General features: G+C 28.5%; 11 protein-coding genes across 12 annotated transcripts; 4 read left to right on the top strand and 7 right to left on the bottom strand.

The window, feature by feature from the left end:
• Positions 1 to 647: 647 nt before the first annotated feature.
• On the bottom strand, positions 648 to 978 carry OCT59_021694 (uncharacterized protein; the record flags this gene model as incomplete). The annotated part of the gene is made up of 2 exons (XM_025328122.2): positions 648 to 882; positions 944 to 978. 2 exons carry the CDS (start codon positions 976 to 978, stop codon positions 648 to 650), a joined length of 270 nt encoding a protein of 89 aa, XP_025168060.2.
• Positions 979 to 1,574: 596 nt separating this feature from the next.
• OCT59_021693 (uncharacterized protein) lies at positions 1,575 to 1,820 on the bottom strand (the record flags this gene model as incomplete). Its single annotated transcript, XM_025328121.2, has 1 exon — positions 1,575 to 1,820. One exon carries the CDS (start codon positions 1,818 to 1,820, stop codon positions 1,575 to 1,577), a length of 246 nt encoding a protein of 81 aa, XP_025168059.2.
• Positions 1,821 to 3,779: 1,959 nt separating this feature from the next.
• OCT59_021692 (uncharacterized protein) lies at positions 3,780 to 5,947 on the bottom strand (the record flags this gene model as incomplete). Its single annotated transcript, XM_025309590.2, has 8 exons — positions 3,780 to 4,480; positions 4,611 to 4,643; positions 4,736 to 4,865; positions 4,945 to 5,130; positions 5,203 to 5,348; positions 5,423 to 5,448; positions 5,530 to 5,648; positions 5,732 to 5,947. 8 exons carry the CDS (start codon positions 5,945 to 5,947, stop codon positions 3,780 to 3,782), a joined length of 1,557 nt encoding a protein of 518 aa, XP_025168057.2.
• A 761-nt stretch (positions 5,948 to 6,708) lies between these two features.
• OCT59_021691 (uncharacterized protein) lies at positions 6,709 to 9,926 on the bottom strand. Its single transcript, XM_025331235.2, has 4 exons — positions 8,060 to 9,926; positions 7,814 to 7,989; positions 7,380 to 7,712; positions 6,709 to 7,292 (listed from the first exon to the last, which is right to left on the bottom strand). Exons 1-4 carry the CDS (start codon positions 9,797 to 9,799, stop codon positions 6,779 to 6,781), a joined length of 2,763 nt encoding a protein of 920 aa, XP_025168056.1. The 5' UTR covers positions 9,800 to 9,926; the 3' UTR covers positions 6,709 to 6,778.
• Positions 9,927 to 10,912: 986 nt separating this feature from the next.
• OCT59_021690 (uncharacterized protein) lies at positions 10,913 to 11,532 on the top strand (the record flags this gene model as incomplete). The annotated part of the gene is made up of 3 exons (XM_025321734.2): positions 10,913 to 11,117; positions 11,189 to 11,313; positions 11,398 to 11,532. 3 exons carry the CDS (start codon positions 10,913 to 10,915, stop codon positions 11,530 to 11,532), a joined length of 465 nt encoding a protein of 154 aa, XP_025168055.1.
• A 112-nt stretch (positions 11,533 to 11,644) lies between these two features.
• Positions 11,645 to 12,911, top strand: OCT59_021689 (uncharacterized protein). Its single transcript, XM_025332728.2, has 3 exons — positions 11,645 to 11,958; positions 12,035 to 12,280; positions 12,375 to 12,911. Exons 1-3 carry the CDS (start codon positions 11,766 to 11,768, stop codon positions 12,839 to 12,841), a joined length of 906 nt encoding a protein of 301 aa, XP_025168054.2. The 5' UTR covers positions 11,645 to 11,765; the 3' UTR covers positions 12,842 to 12,911.
• OCT59_021688 (uncharacterized protein) lies at positions 12,456 to 16,736 on the bottom strand. 2 transcript variants are annotated; one of them, XM_066146686.1, is made up of 17 exons: positions 16,445 to 16,736; positions 16,217 to 16,264; positions 15,971 to 16,122; positions 15,785 to 15,893; positions 15,526 to 15,709; positions 15,319 to 15,418; positions 15,086 to 15,205; positions 14,911 to 15,012; positions 14,753 to 14,833; positions 14,544 to 14,666; positions 14,316 to 14,465; positions 14,166 to 14,246; positions 13,947 to 14,094; positions 13,832 to 13,881; positions 13,422 to 13,769; positions 12,907 to 13,350; positions 12,456 to 12,758 (listed from the first exon to the last, which is right to left on the bottom strand). In XM_066146686.1, exons 1-16 carry the CDS (start codon positions 16,575 to 16,577, stop codon positions 13,090 to 13,092), a joined length of 2,190 nt encoding a protein of 729 aa, XP_066005797.1. In that variant the 5' UTR covers positions 16,578 to 16,736; the 3' UTR covers positions 12,456 to 12,758; positions 12,907 to 13,089. The 2 variants fall into 2 exon arrangements, with proteins under 2 accessions (XP_066005797.1, XP_066005798.1); XM_066146687.1 differs by lacking the exon at positions 16,445 to 16,736 and having other exon boundaries at positions 16,217 to 16,295.
• A 657-nt stretch (positions 16,737 to 17,393) lies between these two features.
• OCT59_021687 (uncharacterized protein) lies at positions 17,394 to 19,256 on the top strand. The gene is made up of 7 exons (XM_025321732.2): positions 17,394 to 17,700; positions 17,779 to 17,952; positions 18,032 to 18,060; positions 18,145 to 18,251; positions 18,399 to 18,523; positions 18,590 to 18,716; positions 18,789 to 19,256. The coding sequence occupies exons 1-7, from the start codon at positions 17,504 to 17,506 to the stop codon at positions 18,915 to 18,917; spliced, it is 888 nt and encodes a 295-aa protein (XP_025168052.1). The 5' UTR covers positions 17,394 to 17,503; the 3' UTR covers positions 18,918 to 19,256.
• OCT59_021686 (uncharacterized protein) lies at positions 18,738 to 20,257 on the bottom strand. Its single transcript, XM_025321731.2, has 9 exons — positions 20,163 to 20,257; positions 20,034 to 20,096; positions 19,911 to 19,968; positions 19,719 to 19,834; positions 19,544 to 19,651; positions 19,357 to 19,471; positions 19,251 to 19,295; positions 18,950 to 19,171; positions 18,738 to 18,819 (listed from the first exon to the last, which is right to left on the bottom strand). The coding sequence occupies exons 1-8, from the start codon at positions 20,163 to 20,165 to the stop codon at positions 19,068 to 19,070; spliced, it is 612 nt and encodes a 203-aa protein (XP_025168051.1). The 5' UTR covers positions 20,166 to 20,257; the 3' UTR covers positions 18,738 to 18,819; positions 18,950 to 19,067.
• Positions 20,258 to 20,372: 115 nt separating this feature from the next.
• OCT59_021685 (uncharacterized protein) lies at positions 20,373 to 21,271 on the top strand (the record flags this gene model as incomplete). The annotated part of the gene is made up of 4 exons (XM_025321730.2): positions 20,373 to 20,620; positions 20,701 to 20,818; positions 20,910 to 21,063; positions 21,152 to 21,271. Exons 1-4 carry the CDS (start codon positions 20,422 to 20,424, stop codon positions 21,269 to 21,271), a joined length of 591 nt encoding a protein of 196 aa, XP_025168050.1. The 5' UTR covers positions 20,373 to 20,421.
• Positions 21,272 to 21,922: 651 nt separating this feature from the next.
• On the bottom strand, positions 21,923 to 23,339 carry OCT59_021684 (uncharacterized protein; the record flags this gene model as incomplete). The annotated part of the gene is made up of 2 exons (XM_025311817.2): positions 22,448 to 23,339; positions 21,923 to 22,381 (listed from the first exon to the last, which is right to left on the bottom strand). The coding sequence occupies exons 1-2, from the start codon at positions 23,108 to 23,110 to the stop codon at positions 21,923 to 21,925; spliced, it is 1,122 nt and encodes a 373-aa protein (XP_025168049.1). The 5' UTR covers positions 23,111 to 23,339.
• Between the last annotated feature and the right edge of the window lie 201 nt (positions 23,340 to 23,540).

Below are 23,540 nucleotides of genomic sequence, written 5' to 3'. Positions count from 1 at the left end.
ACCTTTATAGGACAACCAATCAAGGTGGTAACCTTCCGCATCAGAAGAAGCATTCATAGCTTTCTTTCGCCGATCACGTGAAGCTCGAGGTACGGTTTCTCCACTACAAGTGCCTATCCACAATGCCGTTAAAGCAAGAGAAAATAGTTGATTTAATGAAAACGTCGATATCTCTTTCAGAATTATGACGTAGAGGAATTCCCATATCAATCATCTCATACTATAACAAGAAAGGGCGTATAAGTCAGTTTAATTTGAGACGTCCATTAAGGATTTAAATTAAACTTACGTGTAGCGGAGTAATTCAAGAATGTATGATACATCTTTATTTAGGTAATCTTCTTCCCGTATAAAATTCTTATTGGACGCGCATAAGCGACTTTTCGCAACTTTGTTGTTACGTGCCTTTCAAGTACGAAAGCTGGCCAATATCTGATAAGTTTATTTGTTATTATAGAGTTTTGGACTCGTTTTAACTTTTATTGAAATAGACTTTCGCCCTCGTCAACAATTAGAAAAGGTCTTGATTCTTCAACTTCGCTGGACGTGAGAATGTTTCTGATCTCAAGAACTGTACCATGTATCCCATTCGGTTTAACAATTTTTGCAATCTTTTTCAGTTGCTTTGTCGTTAACTAAGGGCCAAATTAGAACAATGATGACAAACTAAAACAGGCATTTCTTGTAAATTCTAGTATGTTTATCTTTGCTAATGATCTCAAACATCTTTCTGCTGATGGCGCTAGCACTGTAAACTCATTGGTTTGTCCTATCTGGAGGGCAAATGAGATTAATGTACGAATTCCTTCCTGATCACTTTGGGATAATGTTGAGGGAGCAACCTCAGAATAGGATAGGTCTATTATTCGCCATAAAAGTGGCCTGCACAAAGAACAAGTTAGCTTTACTATCAATATCAATTAGCTTGTCATTGATCACTTACTTTGAAGCAATATTAGAGTTTATTTCCGACGTCATTGTTTTTTGTTCTTTGATTACTTTATTCAACCAATCATGAATTGGATAGTTGAATTCCTATTCAGCCGAACTTAAAAAAGAGAATGAGATAACGTTATTACAAACTACATATATTATTGCGGCTATGTGCATTCTATTCTTACCTAGCATCCATCACTTTTATCTCTTCATCCTGATCATATATCTAAAGGGTTCGTGAATCAATTTGAATAACACGTTTTCGTGCTAAAAAATAAAATGAGATAGAATAAATATAAACTGATACCTCGAATAGATATTCTGGTGTTTATGGTTCGTCTTGATATGTTCCTTCATATGATGAATCCTAGTAATATAATAAAGGTGAGTTAGAAATAAAGTGGCGTTGATACTCAATATCATATCAAACAGTGTGTTGATGCACCTCATGCCGACTACGTTTTTCATTTGATGGGCCTGCTTCATTGTCATAATTGTCTTCCTGTGATCTCTTCTTATTTGTCGTCTCTAGCAGATCGGATAGGAGTATATTTTTTCCTCGATGTGCTTGACTCTCTCGCAAAGTTGTAGTTCACAGTAACGATCGTAGAAGTTATGGTACCACCCCTTACAACATTCTAGGATCGATTCTCATTCTTTGATAATTTTTTATGAATTAGCTTTATGATTGTGTTGAGTGAATCAACCCAATCGTTATAAACAGCGGTCCATGTTGGAATTATATTTTCGTTCTCCAAACGATAATTTAGATAATGTTTAAGCTTCCAGTCCTGGGCATTCGTTTTCTTAAAATAATCGTTAACACTTAAAGAAGCAGGTGCCAAAAAACGTGAGTGGACATTCGATCTTAACGTCGCAGTCATAATTATTTAACTTTAACGTGTTCTTAAAACGTTACAAGTCAAAAGTTAGTAAATTATAAAAAATGATTTCTGATGGTCCATTTATACATGTCATTCGATTATCGTTGATATGACGTAATATATATACCTTAATAAAATGTCGCGTCTGTCGCGATTATATATCACATGATTAGTAATACCCTGTGTACGGTAGTTTCTTATAATACGGGTTACAACTGAACTGCTGAAAAATTCGATTGCCAGTATTTTGGGTAATGTAACTATGCTGAAGTTCTCACGTCGGCCGAGCTGCGGCGGTGAGAACTTCCCTTGTGCCTTAGGAGAAGCTATAGCTTCGTGTCGGCCAGGCTCTGGCGATGAAGTTATGAGTTACTTGTAACTAACAGCTGTTTGCGTCGCCAGGTTCTGGCGATGAAGTTATGATCAGTGATTATCCAAGTTATTTCTTGGTAGTTGCAGCCCTTGTCATTCAAATCATCCATACAATGAATCTTTATTATTAGGCAGCTGAGTGATAAATTTAAAGAAATAAGTGATGCTATCAAAGAGGGGGAGAGTACGCGGATTCTAGGCCATTTAATGCGAGTCACAGCATCAAGTTATTTCTTTGCTCTCTCATATTTACGAAAAATATCTATATAGCTTATTTTGCAAATTTACTTAATTCGTGATCCGCCTAAGAAGTAGAGAAGATCACTATATAAAATTGGAGGAGAATTTTAAAAAACAATTAAAAGCGTTATCTTATGATGCAATAATTGGATTCGATGAATTTTTTTTTGTTTTGTAGCTCTCGGTGTCCTCTTTAAAATAAAAAAAAAAATCGGATCAGTAGATCGTGAGATAGTCGCCAAAATATATTTTTTCGGGGTAGGCAGATTCCAAATGTGGAATCTACTCATCCCCCGAAAAAATAGTTTGGCGATTATTCGTGATCCAGTGATTGGATTTCGAATATCTTTTTTATTTTAAAGAGGAAAAAAGTTCATCGAAATACAATTACTGGATCATAAGACAACGCTTTTGATTGTTTTTTAAATTCCCCCCAGTTTTATTACTTCTTAGACGGAATTAAGTTTTCATTTTTGTTTAACCATTTCAGAAAATTCATTCATTTATAAGTAAAGTCAAAAATACTATTTAAAATCCACTTTTACTTCTTAAGTAAACTTGAAGAGAGGCTAAAATATACTTATTCTATAAATTTCATATCTTAGTTAAAAATAATTTATTAATTTATATTATATTAAATCACATTTAGTAATATTCTAATATTACTTCAATAAAATACATTAAATATATTTAAAAATATATATATTCATTCTATTTTTTTGTTATATCAATTAGAAATATTGATATGTAATATTCAATTTTAAATAATATATTAAAAATATTAGATATTTATATATATATTTTTTTTTTTCGCAGCGCATTTGCAATTTTATTAAAACTACCCTAATATAATTACCACTTGAGCGATCTTTGATAATGTTTGAAACGCACGGGACTTATGATATTTATATAATAATGTTTTATTTATATTTTAATTAAAAAAATAATAATATAAAAACATTATAATATGCTACAGTATTTTTTAAATTTTTTAAATTTTTAATTGATTTTTAAATTTATCTCTATAAATTTTAAAATATAAATTTTAATTAATATATTTGCTATAATTTTTTAAAAAATAAATAGGAAATATTTGCTGGCTGATTTATATAGAAAAGTTTTATATTATACATAAAATACTTTTTCTTAAATAAAGTATACTGCTGCTTCTGAGAGTAAATAAAAAATAATATTCTTTTTATAATGATATTTTTATTAAAAGTAATAAAAATTTTCTTTTATATTAAATAATATATATATATAACCAGTATACATAAATAGTTAATTTAAATAAGTAAATATATTAAAAATAAATAAAATAAATAAATATAAACCTAATAAAACTAATTAATTATCCTTTTTATCACTTACTACACTATCATTAATTGTATACGCTACAACATTATTATCTACCTGATAATTAGACTTAATATTCATGGCTTCTAATTGTTTTTTAGCAATCATTAACCCAATGGGCAAATTGTCATCATCTTCATTTTCTCCGCTATTAGAATACATTTTACTTTGATATTGTTTTCTATTATAATTATTATTAATGTTTTTCAAATAATAATCATCATTATTGCCTTTTTCCCTGAAATTTTCTATATAATAATTCTCATCAATATGTCCATTATTATCAATATATTCATTATTATCAATATATTCATCATTATCACTAATATTATTAGAATATTCATCGCTACTAGGATAAATAACACTACCATCACTATTCAACTCTTTATCTCCATAATAATGGTATCCTTTTTCTTCAAAAGCGATATCTTTAACAATATACCCTTCACTATCTCTTCTAACTTTTCTTCGTGAATAGTTATAATTTCCATCATCCTGTATTATAATATCACTGCTATCACTTTTTCTTCCCGAATTAGAATTTTTTCTCTTCTTACTTTCGTAATCTAATAATGAATTCTTGACAAACAGCTTATATTCATCTTTACTTATATTATATTTGTCCCATGGTTTTGTTGAATTTGATGGTAGTGACAATGTTGGATCCTTTGGTGGCCATATTAATGTTGGATCTGCAAAAATTATTTATTTTGAAAGAAAAGTTTTAATATAAATTTTTATAATTTTTCATGATTTAGAATATCAAGTCCTAAATTAATACTTCCTCTTCTCCAAAAAAATTATTATTACTCACTCATACACGTGGCAAAGTATAATTCAAATAATAATTCATCTCTTTTTAATAAAGTGAATTATTTTTTATTTAATAAATATTTTTATATATTACACTATGAAGTCCAAATCTAAATCATTATCTTCGTTATTACCTGAATCTTTCGCTATAGGATATGACAATCCAGTTCCGTCCATTTGTTGCGGAAGGCACCATAATAATGGATTATAACCAAGTACAGATCGTATATTCTTATAAACTCCTATATCATAAGGAAATATAACCTAATAAAAAAGAAAATTTTCTTTTATAAAAAATAATAAAATAATGTTAACAAAAACATGGATTAATTGGATTAATTACCTGCTTGATTTTTCCTTTTCTGACCATAGTCGATACTTTATCTTTTTCCCAATTTTCAATTGTAGTAGTGTTAAATAGCATACAATAAAAATGATATAAACTTAAAATACCAACGGAAAGTAATACTGGTATAACTGCTGCGTAATTTAATATTATAAATATCATTTCTAATGTTGTAGGTTCATACTAATCAAAAGATAAATGTCAATTTTTAATCATTTATGTAAACAAAACTTAATAAATAACCGATAAATTTACCCTATAATAAGATATATCTTGAACCATCTTTGCAGTTCTTTTAATTAATAATATCAAATGGTATGTACATGCTACATCAACCCAAAACACAAATCTAATGAAATGCCCATAATTATAGTGTCCTACGCAATTATTAGTCCATGGACCTATAAAATCAATATAATAAATAAATATAATTTCTAGTTAAGAACAAATCAAAAATTAAAAAAAAGATACTTACAGTGATGATCCATTTTTAATACGCATCTAAAGAAAATTTTTTCGCAAAGACAAAAATTATAAATATTTGTTAAGAAATATTAAAATTTTATTATTCATGTTATTTACCTTCTACACGTACTACAGTGATGCGACCTCGGTGGTTTGTATGCGGAACACGTTTTGCAATATCTTGGGGCACGAGTTGATCGTTTTAATTCAATATTTTCTTGATTCTCCTTCGGATACTACATAATATTATGAACAAAAAAAGAATTTAATAATAAATAATAATAACTTTTTCGAGTATAATTTTATTTCAATATCTTACCCAGTCTGCAGGCACTCTACCAGGGTCTGTAGTACATGTTAAATAATAGTTCCAAAAAATCAATATCACACTTATATTAAACGGTATTAATATTTTCAAGCATTCTATATTCAATCCTCCTAAAAAATCCCAAAATACGAAAATTTGGGAAGTATATGCTAGAAAACTTATTAATAAGGTCACTCCTATTATGAACAATCGACCCGAATCAATCATTTTGCAGCTAAAATAAAGTAGAAAATGATGTGAAAAATATTATTCAAGTCTGCGAAAAAGAGAGTAAATAGGTTAAATAAATCACGTGAAATTATTATATTGGTTCTATTGGTCTGTGGTATGTAAATAATTTAATATTAAGCGATACAAATAATAAAAGATATCACTCATATCACCCCATATCACATGATAATCAATGATTTTATTTCCTAATGATGTAAAAAATTTTCGTGCTCGTATAGCCAAAAATCATCGTTAAACGTATACAACCCATCTTAAGGGAAAAACGGAAAAGCCAAGTCCTTGTGCGCTTTTTGAAACTGTATCACTACTGCAAAATGAATATGAGTGTTTCATCTTTAGCTGTTTATATAACATCCAAGTCTTCGCATAAACGGTTCAGGATCGGCATGCGAATCACAGGACCACAAACTTTTCATAATAGAATCTAAATTCCTCCGCGTCATTATCGGACTCTTATACGCGATTTCACTAAATTGCGCGAATCAGCCGAATCACGTTTTAATTAGGGGTGCCATCTGGCTGAAAAAGAGAATTTCAGACTAATTTTTCATGGATACGCGGCAAACATTATAATTATAAAAATAGGTTATATAATATAAATAAATAAATAAAATTTTCAGATTGTCTTATACAAGTGATAGGCATCAATACATATTACTTTATTAATTCGATATAACAAATTAATAACCTGCATGTAAAAACATAACATGAAATCTGTACCAAGTAAAAAATTAAACGCATCTTTTAGTTACAAAATTTATTAAAAATACAATATTAGAATAAAAACTTAAAATTTATAAATAGATCTTATTTAATAAGATTATCAAATAATCTTTCAGTGAATAATCTAAGTATTAAATAAATACAACTACCAAAGAATCTAATAGCTGCTAAAATAGCAACACTCCAAAGTATTATAGCAAAATAAATGTTGCCCTTTTGATCTGGACTAAAGGAGTCTATGGAGGGACTAAAATTAGTTATAAGAGCAATTAAAATAATATTTGAAACCATCCAGGAGAAGACAACGTATGTCCTAAACATCGCATTTGATTCTTTTTGCGCTTCTTCTAATTTTTGTTGTATTTCCTTTAATTCTTCTTTAGTATATTCTTTATTTCTAGCTTTCTCTTCTTGTCTTAATTTTTCTTGTCTTTTTAAATCCTCTTGTTTTTTTGGGTCTAACAAATCTTGTATTCTTTCATATTCATCATCAATATTTTCTGGCATAGCTACTGTAGCGCTTTGCCCCCCTTCTTTTACATCGACTTTCTCTTTTTCATCGTGTACTTTTTTCTTGGGATCTCCTTTTGTTCCCCAACTAAAAAAGAAGAAAATAAAAATGATATTAATTATTATTATAATTTAACATTTTTAAAAAAAAAAATTCTCATTTCTCTTGACTTACCTAACATCATGAATATTACAAAAAGCGTAAACATTTAAAACATTAATATAAAAAGGTACTAGCAACATATATTGCGCAAAACTATGAAACATATGATATGGCTCAAAAAATAAGAAACTAGCAAGAAAGTATAATCCATAGGTACTTATTAACGACATTACAATATCTCTAAAAGTAGAATCTTTGAGAATATTACCAAAGCCATTTACGGTACTAAAGTCAGGTGTTTGCGAAGCTTTAATTCCTTTATAAGTTATCCATACCGCCGCAAATAACATATAAAACATTAAAAACGCAAAAAACACAGTAGAGAATATGTAAGCCCATCTTGCGCTATAAAAGTTTCAATTAAATATATTTAGTGTTAAAATATATATATATATATAAAATAATACGAGAGTATAAGCATGTAATAAAGAATGAAGATAATTTACCTTTTTGGTTTATTACCCAAAGCTAATGCGAATTGGAAAATAATTAATGCAATATACATATATCTTAAAATATTAAATATTACGGATCCAACTGTTAAACTCCAAAGACCTTCGACAGCAACTGCATCTGTAGCAAGCGAGTTTCCCAAAATATGAAACGTTAAATAAATATTTCCCTATAATAAAGTTAGGTTAGTTATTACTATAATAATAAATCTTAATTATATTATCATATATTCAACTTACCAATGCGAACCAGGAAAAGGCTACATTATAAGTTTGATAAAGCATTTCAATTAATAATGCAATTTTCCTCCAAACACTATGAGGGCTTCCCCAAATATGAGAAGTATGGGAAATGGAGTAGAGACTAGCAAAAAAACTACCATTTAACCAACGACGACGTTGTTTAATTAATTCAACTATATTATCAGGTACATCAGTTTCGGCGGAAGCTGATTTAACATAATGTAATAACCAAGGATGATCTCCTTTCTTTGAAATTAATTCAAAACAAAGAATACGATCTTCTGCTAAATACATATTCGCCTCAAATAAACCGGTTTTTATTTCTTCATCTTTAATTTTTCCATCAGGACCAATTAACTTTTGAGCATGAAGTTTTTCGCCCAAGAAATAAGAAGCTAATGGACCAACTTCTTTATTTGTATCTGGGTCTTTTTGATTCTGCAAAGCTCTGTAACGATAAGCAGAAAAAGCACCGGGTAATACAGTAATATAACCAAAAACGGATTCTAAAGGTTTATCTAAAATATTTGACATTTTATATTCAAAATTTTGAGCAGCTACAAGAGGATTTAGTAAATTTTTTCCATGCTTTCCTTTCATCGCAACAATTTCACCACAGGCGCCTCCAATATAAGGATTTGTATCAAAAGCTTTCCATAAATGATAAATAGAGTTTTTACCAGGCTTTGTACCAGCATCTAACAAAATACAAACGTTTGGTTTTAAATTTCTACCAAAAGCATTAAAGAACCATCTATGAGAATTAATTTTCTTTGTATTTTCTTCTTTAAGACAAAATAAAACTTGAATAGGTGTAAATCCAACTTTTTCGCCCACTGGTTTCATATCTGGATCAAGACATAGCTGAGTTGTATATTCAAAAATGTGTGCAGTTACAGGTTTTTTGTTTACTTCTTTTTTTACGACACCTTCTTGATATGCTCCTATAGCTGATAAGTAAGCTTTTGTAGTTTTATCAATTTCTTCAAATCCATCTGATACGACACATACAACTACTTTTTTCCACCCATCTTTTCCCCATAGCCGGGATCTTTCTCGTTTACATAATTCGTGAATGTTTTTCACAACTCCATAAAATGTACGAGCAAATAATTTTGCTTCTTCATTATACATTGTAATAACTATAAATATTTCAATTTGTTCTCTACCATAAATTTGTTGTCTAAGTAAGTATTTTTCTTTTTGAAAATCATCAGGATCGCATGTACAAGCAGTATATCTAACTTTATCAAATTCTTCTTCGCCTCTAAGAGGAACTTCTTTTGTTAATTTAGTAGATACGGGACAATCATAAATAAAATGCCCATCAGACAATGTAACTTTTTGTTGTTTATAACGACGTGGCTGAATTTTTGGAGCTTCCCCATAATGTATTGTCGATGCAGGTGCGATTTTTTCTGATATATCTATATTAATTTGACCTGAATTACTTTGCGAATTTGTTTGTAATGAAGCAGTTGAAGGTGATTGAGTGGGTTGAAATTCCGATGAAGTAGAAGAACTTGTTTGATTATGTTGTGGTGTTGGCATCATATTATTTAAATAAGAATTATAAGATGTAGAAGAATCTTGAGGTGCATATAAGGGAGATTGTGCATTGGCATTATTAGGAAAAGTCGGGGTCGGTTGAGGTGGATAATTATATTGTGGATATCCTCCCATCGGTGGAGGAGGGTATCCTCCTCCTTGTCCTTGTCCTTGTCCGTACCCTGCCATATTTTATATTTTATCTTACTATTATTATTATTATTATTTTTAAAAAAAATTATGCGAAAAAAACTATATGTTAAATTTTCTTTAAAAAAAAAAATTGGTTTTATTTATTTCATTAAATTTTTCAAAAAAGAATTTTATTCGTAAAATTAAATTTTTTATAAGAAAAAAAATTTTCTTTATTAAAAAAATGAATCACGGTTCCTTTATATGGATTTACAATGAGTAAATAATTATTTGTGAATCATCTATAATTAGCAACAATCAAATGAACACAAACTACAAATGATCAATACAAAATAAGTTAAATCGAATTGTTTGTGATTTCTAGATTAATCTCTCGGAAATCTTGGCTATTTTTATTTCTTGGTAAAAGGAATTCCTATTCTTGACGATCATAATCTCAATTATTCAATGGGCGGATTTAATCTTATAAGTCTATTTTTTGTGCCGTGTTGGTAGTACACACAAAAATACTTTATTAATACAGATTTGTTATTTTGTTATTTCATTAGAATATTACTATACGTGGGACGTTAGAATTCTCGGAAAAAATCGAGTTCATTTTGATTCGTTAAATATAAAAAAATCTTTGTGCTAAACGGTAATTTACATAAACGGGGATTTTTTGTATTACCATAAATTAAATTAAGTTCGTTTCATGTGACATGTGACATATGCGCCAAAGCTTTTACGCGATTATGACATGTTAAACTACATACATATCACAAGATTAATTTCGTCTACTTAATTATCCAAAGAATTATTAAGAATTATATAATGATTCGAAATTATCATAATTTTGTTCTACCGTAATATCACAATTTTTTATCCATTACTCATTTAGATAACTAATGATGTTTTGAATTACTAGTTATATAGTTAAAAACATACATCATCATCATTTGAGCCTCTTATTTAACGAAAACAATTTTATATAATGATTTTCATATAATGAGATCTCTCATTGATTCAATCCAATCACCTCTTTCATTTTTTTTTTTTCGTTTGCTCACTGAAAGAACTTTCATTTTCGTAAAAAAATTAAAAATACGAACGAAAAGTATCTTCCTTTTTCTTCAGTAAACCTATATTCTCTTTCGAATCGTAACCGATATGTCCACCTCTACCGCAGAAGTACCCTGTTTTAAATGTATTTCTTATAGAGCTCAACTTGAGCAAAAAGAAGCAATTATTGCAAAGTATCAAAAAATCGTTCAATTCCAAAACGATCTTATTCAGGATTTTTCTCATGGTCAAAAGATTACCGCAACTATTGATACTACTGATAGCGGAACCGTATTAGCTGCTCGTGAAAAATGTGAATTTTTTTTTTAACTCAAAGCGAGCTTTCATTATTCATTTGTTTTTAATGATCTTTTAATTTATTAGTTAATCGAAGCTATTATCGTACTTATATTGGACCTTTGACGGACGAAGTAGATAAAGGATCATTGAAGCAATGTCTTGAAAAGTCATTTGGTCCGGTTAATAATATTGATTTTATTCCCGGGAAGGTATAAATTAATTTATCATTTTTTTTTATCTTTAACTTAGATTTACAAGATAACAAACTTTTACTTTTTTTTATCGTTACAAAGTCTTGTGCTTTTGCGAATTTCTCTTCTCCAACCGCGTATCATAATGCTATAAGCGAAGGTGCTATAATGGTAAACGGTATTGTCTTGAGTGTCGAACAAGCCAAGAAACCAAAATATCGTTCTTTTAAAAAGTAGTGATCTTCAAAAAACGTAATTCTAATGTCGAGGATTGACGATTGATACAGAATTTATTACGAGTATTTTTTGCGATTTTTGTACTCTTGTTATAGTATCTGCAATTTATGTAATCATAGAATTTGAACTTGTAATAAAAATTATTTGTTCATGTGATAATGAATAACTGTGTAACATTGATAACAAATATCAAAATCTCGCCTTTTTTTTCTTCTCGATAATTATGTTAAATCATGCCAAAAGTTAAACCTAAATTAAAAACTTCATTATTAAAACTTCAGCAAGAGAAAAAATATCGAGATAAAATAAATTCATTATCATCAACTCCATATTCAAAACCAAAAAATAAGAATAAAACAACTTTTATTAAACCACCACCACCACCACCGTATAAACCTGAAGATAAAATATTGTTGTTAGGAGAAGGTAAAAAATAACATTATGTTTGGAAGTTGATATCCTTGATTATTCTTCATTAACAATTATTGTTTTTTTTTAATAGGAAATTTTAGTTTTGCACATTCATTAGCTAAAAATATTCTTCAAACAGGTCATTTTATTACAGCGACGTGTTTAGATTCTAAGAAAACTTTAAATAAGAAATATGAAGATGCAAAAGATCATATAAAATCTTTTACTGAATATGGTGGTCAAATAATTTATGAGGTTGATGCCACACAATTAGAAAAATGTAAATTATTAAAGGACAAAAGATTTGATAAAATCGTATTCAATTTTCCTCATGCGGGTAAAGTATTTTATTTAATATATTTTTTTGCCTTGTACACTTTGTATGTTTTGTATGTATTAATAAAATAAACCTTTGTGTTTAATTATAATAGGATTGGGAATAAAAGATCAAGATAGAAATATATTATCAAATCAAAAATTATTGCAAGCATTTTTTAATTCGGCTATACCATTTTTATCATCAAAGTCTCTTTATTCAGATATAAATGATGGCGAAATACATGTAACAATGAAAACAGTTGAACCATATAATCAATGGAATATAAAACAATTGGCTAAATCAACAGGTCAATTAGCAATTAAGGAATCAATTGATTTTATACCAGATCAATATCCTGGTTATGAACATAGAAGAACTTTAGGTTATCAGAAAGGAAAGAGCAAAAATTCTAATGATGAAATTTTATCCAAAAAACCAAAAACTATTATCATTTGTAGAAAGGAATCGTTGGAATTAGAGAAATTACAAAAAGAGGCTGCCAAGAATGATGATGATGATGATGATGATGGAAAACCAAGTGTGAAAAATAAGAAAAAAAAATATGGGAAAAAAGGTTAAATTTAATTTGAATAATTTTTAATAATGATTATATTTGCTTCTTATAAATAAATTCCTATTATTACCAATTAAGAATTTAATATATTTAAAATAATATGTTGATAAATAATATTCAATACGTAATTATTTAAACTGGATCATAAGTTTTATGCGAAATTTTTAGTCTATTTGACTATTAGTAAACCGAATTTTTTTGCCATAAATCAACAAATTTTAAACTTTCAAATTTATTGAAAGAACAATTATAATTATATTCTATAAACATTGCCAAACCTATGCTCTTTTAAATATTCTCCACCATATTCTTGATATTCTTGACGAGTTACAGCATATTTATAAAAATCTTCCGTTCTAGCCCATAATGCAGCACCACGCCATGCATCAATTACTGGATCACTAGCATGAATTATCCTTAAAGACGCATCTGATGGTAATATAGATCGAAGCGAAGTTTCCAATCGAGGTAAAAGTCCTGGTGTCTGTGTATGTCCACCCGTAACAAATATGGACTAACAATAGATAAAATTAGCCTTAATACATATATTCATCATAAAGAGGAAAATTTCAAACTATTTTTTACCTTGATCATTTTTCGCTGGTCATCATAATCAAATCTGTTAACAATATCTCCAATGGTTTCAACCACACCAGCTTGATCTAATCCAATTATACTAGGTTGAAATAAAGCCTCAGGAACTCTTATTCTTTCAACATTAACATGTAATTGATGCATTTGTCCAAAGTTTTCTGGATCATATGCAGGTACGACTCCTCGAGTTAACATAAAAACGAGAGAATTTTGCTGTGAATTTTTCGCGTCAAATGTATGCTCCGGTAGAAATGCGGGATCGTATCTAAGAAGCTTGTGTTCATAATCTCTTAATTGTGATAATTCCTCTTCTTCTTCCCATGCATCCTCTTCTTTGCTCTATTGTATAAAATTTTAATATAAATCGATTTCCAACGGGAAACTTCTTAAAAGATACTTACTATTTCCTTGTAAATAGACCAATCATTATCGTCCATTCCAAACGTGTCCTCTGAATAAGTAAAATAATTAGAATGTGAGTGTGTTATCAAAGATAATATAAGAAAAAACTTTTACCATCTTGTCCCCTTCTCCGTCTTTTCTGATTCGGCGTATCACTCGCCAAATTAGCTATTGATTTCATTCGCAATTGTGAGGCGTGGCTTCTACGATCCAAAAGCTGTTCCTTTTTTCGTTTCAAGCTTTTCACTTTTTCTAATTGACTCTAAATAGAATCAATAATTAAAATAATTAACTTTTATACACCTACAAAGATTACATTGGATTTTAAATTACCTCGTAACTATTCTTTAATTCATTTAACCACCCTTCAAAATCATTTATTCGTCTTTGTTCTTCTGCACGCTCTTCTTCTTCCTAAATTAAATTAAACTACATAAAATATTTAAACAAACAAAACCAATATGAAAAATAATTTAAATTAACCTGCTGTCGTCTAGCCAATTCTTTAGCTTCCTTTTGTCTTTGACGTGTTTCATGAAGACTCTTTGCCGCGACTTGTTTCTTTTTCTCCTTCCTTTCGGCTTCATTTAATTGATCATCTGGTGTATCAACTAGCGGGAAAGTAGGTTCTTCCTAAAATTATATAACAGAGAAAATAGTGAATTAAATTTTATATCAAAATTTAAATTATTGGGATATAATTTATTTTACCTTAATCTCCACTTCGTCAATACCTAACAATTTATTTCTTGCGCGTTGAACGGATTTTTCGGTTTTCAAAATAATCTCATCCAACTCCGCTTCATCGCTTATTCTGTTTTCTTTTAGTCTTGTCTAAATAATAATATTTTTAATAATTAATAACAAGTTTATCTATCACCCTTAACATTTAAATTTATTTATATTTTAAGATACAATACAATCCACTCTGATTTCTTCATTGATGACCTGCTTTCTTTAAGTTGAACATAAGCTTCCAAATTATTTTCAAGGTCTTTTAACTAAAATAAAAAAAAAGACGTCAAATATTTAATTTCCGATAATATTGATTAAATCATAAGAAGATATCGGAAGTTACCTTTTGTATACGTAATTTAGCTGCTTGTTCTTTTAGACGACGTGCCTGTTCCTGTCTTCTCTCTTCTTGTCTAGCCAATTCTTCTTCTGTTTTTTCATTTGCCTAAAATACGATAATAAACTATTTAATTATATGCGAAACTAATAAAAAGGTTCACATTTTAAGTTTCACTTACCGGTGGTACATATGGGAACTGAATTATACGATCTTTTGATGGAAAAGTACTTGTATTGGAGTATTCTTTTAATTCTTTAAAATAATCTTGTGCAACATAGGTAAAGCTATGCACAAGATGCTATTTACGGTAACATAAGAGCCAAATCTTTCGTTAGAGCTATTTAATATAACGCTAGTGATTAAAAGTACAAATTCGAACTTAGTAATTCATTAGCTTAAAGTGATACTAACTTGAGCTTGATTGACGGTCATTTTGGTCGGAAAAGTAGGATATTTGAGCTGCATCAATTTGAGCATATAATCAGTAGATGTCAATCCACCACATGATATCCTGATTTCAAGTTTCAAGACAAATTAACATTAGTATATTACTAGTATTTTTTATTTTATTTCCTTAGAAAAAAGTTATAATAGACAATTCTTGAAAAGCGATAATACCTTTTAGTATGCTCCAACACACCACGACCAATTATTGGTATTACATGAGTCGTGGTATGGCCAGATGAGGCAACGATTCCACCTTCGTCAAACGAAAGGTTATTTGCGTGAAAACTGAAAAGCGCATCTATACCATAACACACTGATGGAACATCATAACTCTCAAATAATAATTCTGACATCACTAAAATAAATGGGGCCTTTATTAATTATTGAATTTATACATTGACTCTGAATACAGGAATATAATTTCGCTTACATCTTCTTGAATGATTTGGATTACACACGGGTTCGGTCATCAATACAGGGTGATATACCTTGTCAGTATTAATTCCAAGCTTGAAAAAAATGTAATCTAAAATATATTCCTAAACAAATTGCATCAAAAAAATATTATTACATAGAAAATAAAAAATTCAATATGTATATCTTTCACATTTCTTACCATAGTTTCGAAATTATATACCACATTTCCATCAAATGCACTTTTCGCATTGGATTTCGCTGTAGCATCCGTATAAATATCATTCCCTACTAGCAAGACACTTTGATTAATTTTTCGATCCCTGTATTTCGATACCATGCTATCGAATTGTACTTAAGGTAAAAAACAAAATATAAACATGTTTAATATTTTTTTTTTAAAGGAAAAAAAAATTGATTATTAATTAGAATAATTGATCAAACTTACATCTTGGCGAAACATCGTTCGCCCACCCCACACGACATTGATATGACCCTATAATAGAATATTAACCGTTAGAAACCAATCCATAGAATATTCTTTCCTCAAAACTATTATTTTTAGAATGAGTTTTTATTAGCTCAAAAAGTTCCACCTTTATAACTTTCTTTTATTCCATAAATCCTTTAACTTTAAATAATATATAACGTTTATGTAAAGCAGAATAAAACTTACCATTATCAATAACAATTGGTATTCCTTTGTTAAAAGCAAAAGATTCATAATCCGTTGCAGTAATGTTTGGAGTGAAATTTCTTCTTTCAGCAATATTGTAAATTTTTGGCTGTAGATTATCTCTTAGTGACATTTTAACAAAAAGTTATAAAAATGGTTATGTTTCAGGTTGGTCGTTTTAACTATTATTATTTATAGATTATCAACATCAAAATAAAGCTATGTTGCTTCTATGACTTTCTATTATCTATAATAAGTTGTAGTTTTATATTTACAACTCGGGAATTAAACCGAATTTAAGATAAAAACGAAGCGATTATAAATTAAATATAAAATTTGACCTAATAATTAGATTAATATGTATTAACATTGCCTTTTTTTATTAGATAATCATTATTACAAAACCGAAAAAAAGAGGCAACGATAATACAATGCTTCTTCGAATTATTAGTCACGTGGACAAGCCATGAAAATCGGTTGTTATTCTTATCAAGAATCATTTATATATTAGAATTAGAAGTATAACCAAATAAGAAATTCCTATTTTAGAGAGCATCATGATCGTAAATTTACGTTTATGATAAACTGACATTTATTTTTTTTAAAATATTTTTGGCAAATTTCGCATAATTCTCTGGTTGGTCAAAATAATCTTATTGAAAGAAGATAGCCGTAAGCACTGGAAAAAAACCGATGAAAAAAAAACTTTATCTGAAATTCAAAGCATCTATATTTAAGGAATTAAAATTACATAAAATTGTCTTTATGTAATAACGTGAATTATAACGAATAAATTAAGTTTTCTCGCGTCTGGAATAAAAAAGACGGCCGATCAGCGATCAGGCATTTTTATTGGTCAAACCCAAAAATCGTTATCGTAGGATCAGTTGTGTTCTTATCAACCATCAATGATCGCTAATACTCGAGGTTCTCACAATATCATAGTTTCGAACGGATCTTTCGTTCAATTTATCCGACAAACACTTTTTTCTTTGTTCCGCTCGACCATATTTGACAATTTTCTTCTTTGTACGTTTTTAAAGTAATATAAAATAAATTATGATATTTTATTTATCAAAAAAACCTCGTAAAACGTTTTTACGTTTTACTCACCTTACTACTTTTGTAATCTTGTGTTTAACTATTTTGTCTACAAGTCTTTTTGTAAAAGCCGAGGAAAATCCACAACCCTGTACTGTTACTAACGAAACAACAAATAAATATTATGATTTAAGTCCTTTGAAAAAAACAGAAGGGTAACTTTCTTTAAGCTTATCATAAATTTTAATATATCTTACTCATTATCTTTCTTTTTTTTTGTTTTGTTATTAAAGAAATGATTGGATTGTTTACGGATATGGAACAGGATGGACATTTTATATAAATGTCTGTCATGGTGTTTTATACAGAGATGATAAAGACAGTGAAAGCAACTTTGAAGATATAGGTGTTTACGGTATAAATCCAGAGCTCTACAATCGTACTCTAGAAAAAAGTCATAATATTGGGTAAATAAAGTCCAATTATTCATTTAAGTTATTATAATAGATCCTTTAATTAATCCTAATAATTTATTTTTATGTAAAGTAAACTTTCTAATAACCCTTTAATCCGAGGTAGATTAAACTTAATTTAGATCAAATTAAATTTAAAATATTCGAAATAATATATATAATTTTTTTTTTTTATTATTCTATTAGGGGATAAACTTGTAATGGAGTTTTCTAATGGCAAACTGTGTGGATTAACCAATTATAAAAGTGCATCTGTTGTTTCCTTTATTTGTGATAAAACTGTTGAGGGTCAAGTAAGAATTTTATTTATTCATTATTTAAATATGATTATTTAATTATATTATTTTATTAGGAAAATTGCATTTTTTATCAATTATTAACAATTATTTGTTCAAATTTATATTTTTTTATTTAATATATATTATGTATATTACGTGTAGGGGCAGCCGATATTTATTTCGAGTTATCAAGATTGCGCATTCTTTTTTGAATGGAGAACTCCTGTTGCCTGCCCAACCGATAAAAAAGACGCTAGTAAGGGGGGATGGGGTGTCTTTTTCACAATGTTAGTACATTTAATATATTCATCGTATTGTTGTTATATATCCAATAATTTTTAATTTTTTTTTAGTTTCGTTATTGCATTAATTGTATATTTTGTTGGAGGTATTATATATAACCGAATGGTTCATAATGCTACTGGAATGTACCAAATTCCAAATTGGGAATTCTGGAGCAATGCATTTGATTTCTTAAAGGTAAGTGAGAGACATTTCTTGTGTTATTTCCCATTATATTCTTTATTTAATAATATAATATTATAATAATAGGATATGATTTTAATAATATTGGCACAATGTCCTGTATTTAAACCAAGAAGACATGGAGGAAGAAATTACAGAAATTTGCCAAGAGATGAAGAAAATATTTTAATTGAAGAAGAATTTGAGGAACATTAAAAATAGATAAAATTTGGAAATTTTCAATTTACCACATTATGTAACAGTAATGATAAGTAATGATATATTTAAATTTACAAGACAAATGGATGTATAATATCATAAAGGATGATACACTGGGTATTCAGTATTCAGTCCGACTTCAAATTATTACAATGTATCGAATTCCTCGGGAATTCCAAATTGTTGGTTGAAATCGGCACGTTCAATATTGAACTTTTTGAAACAGTAGGATTGGATTAGAAAGATATTTTCTAATAATGGAAATAATTTATATATTATATGGTTTTCCTTTTAATAAAATAGACGGCAAAATTTTATTTTTCTTTTTACCTGTCCAACGATTACCGCACTCCAATGCAAGATTAGCGTGATTTTCTATATAAAATATTTGAACATTATTAAAAGGTATTAAAAACAGTATAATTTAAATATATACCCTTGGCCTCTAAAAGTGCCGGATCACATTCTCGAAAAAGTGCCAAATTTTCCTGATGTTTTTTGTTAATTGCTTCTAGTTCTGCTACCTTTTTCAATAACGTGGCTCGATCGTCCTTGAGAAAGTAAGACAAATTGAATGATGTATATGAAAAATTGATATATGAATGAATGAATGAAATAGTTACCGAATTCTCACGCCCGTCATATGCTACATCAATGTTAGATTGTAATTCGGCATTTTTTTCTTTCAATTTTTGGAGCTCTAGCATAAGCTCTTCGATTCTAGCTTTACGCTAAAAGACTATTTAATCATACAAATTCAAAAAAAAAAACACATTAGAAATGATCATAAAAATTTACCGATTGAAGAGCGCTACTAGGAAAAGACCAATAATAATTGGATGTACCAATCTTGTCCGTGTTTACAAGATTATCATCTACTAAACTTTGAAGCACGTCTTTAACAGTATTTGTAACTTTTTTAAAAGGAGATTCACAATTAGCCGATATAACTAAATAAAGGTCTTTCATAAATGAATGAAGCATTCTTACCGATTCCTTTCATTTTTGGCGCGTCTCTTTCTAGCTCTTTAAGTTGATAAAATTCTTTCTGTATATGTATATTTTTTTTTAAAAAAAAAAAATTATGTGTATATGGAATTGATTTTTATGTACCGTTTCATGAAATAAAGCCTCAAGTCTTTTACGTTTTTCAGCAAGTGATAAACCTTTCTTCGACTAAAAAGAATTTTTTTTAATATAAAAAGAAAACATTTGAACGAAAGAATTTATTTACTACTTTACCATGATTATTAAATAAATAAAAATATTCTTCCGTGAATAAAAAATTCTGAACCTTTCAACTTTTTAAAAACGCGTTTAAAGTTGAATTGAATAGGCATTATCTAGTATCTACTATAGACGCGTGTAAAGCTTATGTAGTGCTTATGTAATACATAATCATGTGTTACATGAGCATCGGTAATAAAGATTTGATGCATCTGATGAGTAGATGAGCATAATATATTTATATTTGTGTCTATACTTTTAACTTTTATAAAATATGGGTAAAGCAAAAAAGAAAAGGGTTGGTTTAGCTTTATCGTCTGAACCATATAAAAACCAAAAACAAGATGAAAAAATCGAAGTTTCTAAAGAACAGCCACAAGATACTTTCACCTCAAAAGTGGAAAATACAACTACAAAAAAATCAACTACAAAAAATGAATCTAAAAAACCTTCGGGATCTATACAAAAAAAAAGTGATTATTATAATAGAATTTGACGTTTCATTTCCAGTTCCTTTTTTTTTATATATATCTTTATCTTTAAAAAAATTTAGATATTCGAAAAAGAATGCCACAACATCCCGCAACAATACCAACAGATATTTATGTTTCTCGTAAATCAAACTTTAAAGGCCAATTATTTAGGGCTAAAAAACTTTTAATGGAAGACGGGTGAAAAAAAAAAGAATTATTTACTTTTCCTTCGATTTGGATCATTAATAAATTCTAATCAAATTAATATTACAATTTAAATTTTTAACAGACATCCTTCAATAACTATCCATGGATTAGGAGCAGCTATACAAAGATCGATAAATTTAGTATTAGCTTTAAATGATTTAACTCATAATCAAATAATTTATAAAACTACTACTAGTACAGTACAATTAGTTGATGATATTATACCGGATGATGATGTAAGTAATAGTATGATTTTCTTTTTTTACTTCTATTATCTTTATTTTTTAATTTATTCATTTTATTTATTTAATTTCTTATGATAAGGACAAAGACCTTGAATCTCAGATTAGACAAAATTCTGCTGTACATATTCAAATATCTCTAAAGGAAGATGCTAAGAAATACATATTTAATAAAAATAATTTATCATCTGTTAAAAGATAATTTGTTAAATTCATATTTCATGGCAAAATATTATTTTTCTTTATAAAATATACAATTTATTTCTATATCTGTTGAAAGTAATATATTTATAGAGTTAAAATCTTTTTTAAACAATAATACTTAAGAATTCAAACTTAAGAAACTATATATAACTCAACATAGACCCAAATTTGATACTGAAGTACATAAAGATATGAAGAATACCATAAAAAAAAAAATTAGTTAATTAGTAGTTATACATGAAAATAATTCAAATAATTCATACTTTTTAAAACCATTAAGGATAATGAAAAAGCTACTGGTATAGAAAATATAATACATAAATATGGAAAATAGTGTAAAACATATTAGCGTTTAACAAGCCAATTTAGTAATCCGCAAAAAAAAAATAATTTCTGATCCTACACAGAAAAAAATGAAAGATATATCACAATATAAATTGTATATAAAAAAAATAAAGCGAAGCCATTCGATTGACAAGATTTAATTAATTCTTGTGTATAGAAACTTTTTTCAAATGCCGCCGTATTTGTTGTAATCAAAATTGGTTATATTCAAAATTTAATCCTAAAACTATAATGCGAGCAGAAATGTTGATTTTTTCTTTCATTTGACAAGATAATAAAAGAATTTTCGGCATTTCGAAATTCATTATTGACTTTTGTCATCGTCGTCTTCTTGTTTTACCCATTCAGAGTCTTCTTCTTCTTCAAACAAATCGTCATCATCATCATCTTCATTATCTTCGTCCGCCCAATTCTCTTGAGGCTCCATCTTAACTTTATCATCATCAATATTCTCGTCTCTTGATACATCATCATGATCATTATCTTCGCCTACACTACGATTTTCATAATGATTAGCAGCTTCTCCATTAATACTTTTAACGTCTACTTCTGCGTCCGCATCCGCGTCTGCATCTACTAAAGCTTCTTTCTTTTTAAGATGAACAGTTAAAAATTTATTCATCGTGAAACTATGAATTCTATTTTGTTGAAATATGGTCATTAATCTTTCATCACAAACAATATACCGCTTATCATTAGGATCCTGAAGCTCATTTTCTTTGATATATGCCCATAAGCGCTTAACAACTTCAAGTCTTGACATCTAAAATGAACAGATTTAAATACATATGTATATTTAAAAAAGAAGACTTTTGTAAAGTGTAATTACCTCTTCAGCTTGTAAAAATTCTGCCAATACTGAACTTAATATCAAAGGCTTATGAATTCCAGTGTTTCCTTTTTTTCTTTTCTTTGGTTCTTCACCATCCTGTTCTTCATCATCTCTCTTCTTGCGTTTATTTGATTTCTTTTTAGAAGTACTATTATTTTTTGATTTTGATTTTTTTCCATTAGATTCATTCAATAATTCTTCCTCAAATTTTCTTTCAAATTCAGCATCAGACGATTCTGCTTTTACAGATGAACTTTTTGGTTTTCGACCACGCTTCTTTTTTTGTGGTGGTGAATCGTCCTCCAGGGACGAATAATCAGATTCTCGAGTTTTTTTAGGAGGTCTACCTCTAGAACTCTTCTTTGAAGGTTTATTATGTAAAGTCGATTTTTTTTCAGAATTACTAATTTTTTTTTGTTTTTTTGATACTTTAGGTTCTATAGGCTCTTCTATTTCTTCAACGCCGATATCTAAATCATCATAACAGCGGTCAATAAGATGTTGAACTTCTAACTTGCGAGGGGTAAGATCTACTTTAAATTCTTGTTGAAGTTTCATTCGTACATCCCTAGCAGTAATTTCATTAAGATCGGAATCCAAAAGTATTTTTTTGATAGTAGGAACAAATTTTGATATGTTGACATCAGCGACATCAGCCATTTTTTTAAATGTCAACTTTAGCCAAACCGCACTCTCGTTTTCGTTTTCTCTTACCAATTTTATTAAAAAAAAGAAGAGAAGAGAAGAGAAGAAAAGAAAAGAAAAAAAACTTTATCGAACGAAAAAATGGTTGCAATGAATGAATAAGAGAAAATGGATTTTATTGTTCGTAACAAAGTGGAATGTAAATATAATTAACTTTGAAAGAAATTTTCAACTAGTATATAATAAAAATAAATTTTTAGTATTGAATATTTATACGAAAAAATTCGCATGTATTGTGTCATAAGCCACAAAAAGCAAACATTTTGTCAGTCATCGTGTAATATGTACATTTCTAGTCACACAACATTTCTAGTGGCAATGAATGCGATCCATCCACTCCTTATTTGTCCAAGGTGTCCACTGTTTTTTACATGAATGGAAATCA

This window comes from Rhizophagus irregularis, chromosome 30, assembly GCF_026210795.1.
Source record: "Rhizophagus irregularis chromosome 30, complete sequence".
Lineage (NCBI taxonomy): Eukaryota > Fungi > Glomeromycota > Glomeromycetes > Glomerales > Glomeraceae > Rhizophagus > Rhizophagus irregularis.
The sequence above is the reverse complement of the archived record's forward strand: the minus strand, read 5'-3'. Positions and strand labels throughout refer to the sequence as shown.

Bases quoted from the DNA above. Each gene is read 5' to 3' on its own strand.
- OCT59_021691 (XM_025331235.2), bottom strand. From the start codon at position 9,799: ATGGCAGGGTACGGACAAGGACAAGGACAAGGAGGAGGATACCCTCCT. The intron at 7,990-8,059 runs GTAAGTTGAATA...ACTTTATTATAG, and splicing joins CCTTTTCCTGGTTCGCATTG to GGAAATATTTATTTAACGTT. The intron at 7,713-7,813 runs GTAAATTATCTT...AAACTTTTATAG, and splicing joins TTGGGTAATAAACCAAAAAG to CGCAAGATGGGCTTACATAT.
- OCT59_021689 (XM_025332728.2), top strand. From the start codon at position 11,766: ATGCCAAAAGTTAAACCTAAATTAAAAACTTCATTATTAAAACTTCAG. The intron at 11,959-12,034 runs GTAAAAAATAAC...TTTTTTTAATAG, and splicing joins AATATTGTTGTTAGGAGAAG to GAAATTTTAGTTTTGCACAT. The intron at 12,281-12,374 runs GTAAAGTATTTT...TAATTATAATAG, and splicing joins ATTCAATTTTCCTCATGCGG to GATTGGGAATAAAAGATCAA.
- OCT59_021688 (XM_066146686.1), bottom strand. From the start codon at position 16,577: ATGTCACTAAGAGATAATCTACAGCCAAAAATTTACAATATTGCTGAA. The intron at 14,667-14,752 runs GTATTGTATCTT...ATTATTATTTAG, and splicing joins TGAAGAAATCAGAGTGGATT to ACAAGACTAAAAGAAAACAG. The intron at 14,095-14,165 runs GTAATTTAAAAT...GATTCTATTTAG, and splicing joins AATTAAAGAATAGTTACGAG to AGTCAATTAGAAAAAGTGAA.
- OCT59_021687 (XM_025321732.2), top strand. From the start codon at position 17,504: ATGATATTTTATTTATCAAAAAAACCTCGTAAAACGTTTTTACGTTTT. The intron at 17,953-18,031 runs GTAAATAAAGTC...TTTTATGTAAAG, and splicing joins GAAAAAAGTCATAATATTGG to TAAACTTTCTAATAACCCTT. The intron at 18,717-18,788 runs GTAAGTGAGAGA...TTATAATAATAG, and splicing joins ATGCATTTGATTTCTTAAAG to GATATGATTTTAATAATATT.
- OCT59_021686 (XM_025321731.2), bottom strand. The intron at 19,969-20,033 runs GTACATAAAAAT...ATACATATACAG, and splicing joins AGGCTTTATTTCATGAAACG to AAAGAATTTTATCAACTTAA. The intron at 19,296-19,356 runs GTATATATTTAA...TATTTTATATAG, and splicing joins GGCACTTTTAGAGGCCAAGG to AAAATCACGCTAATCTTGCA.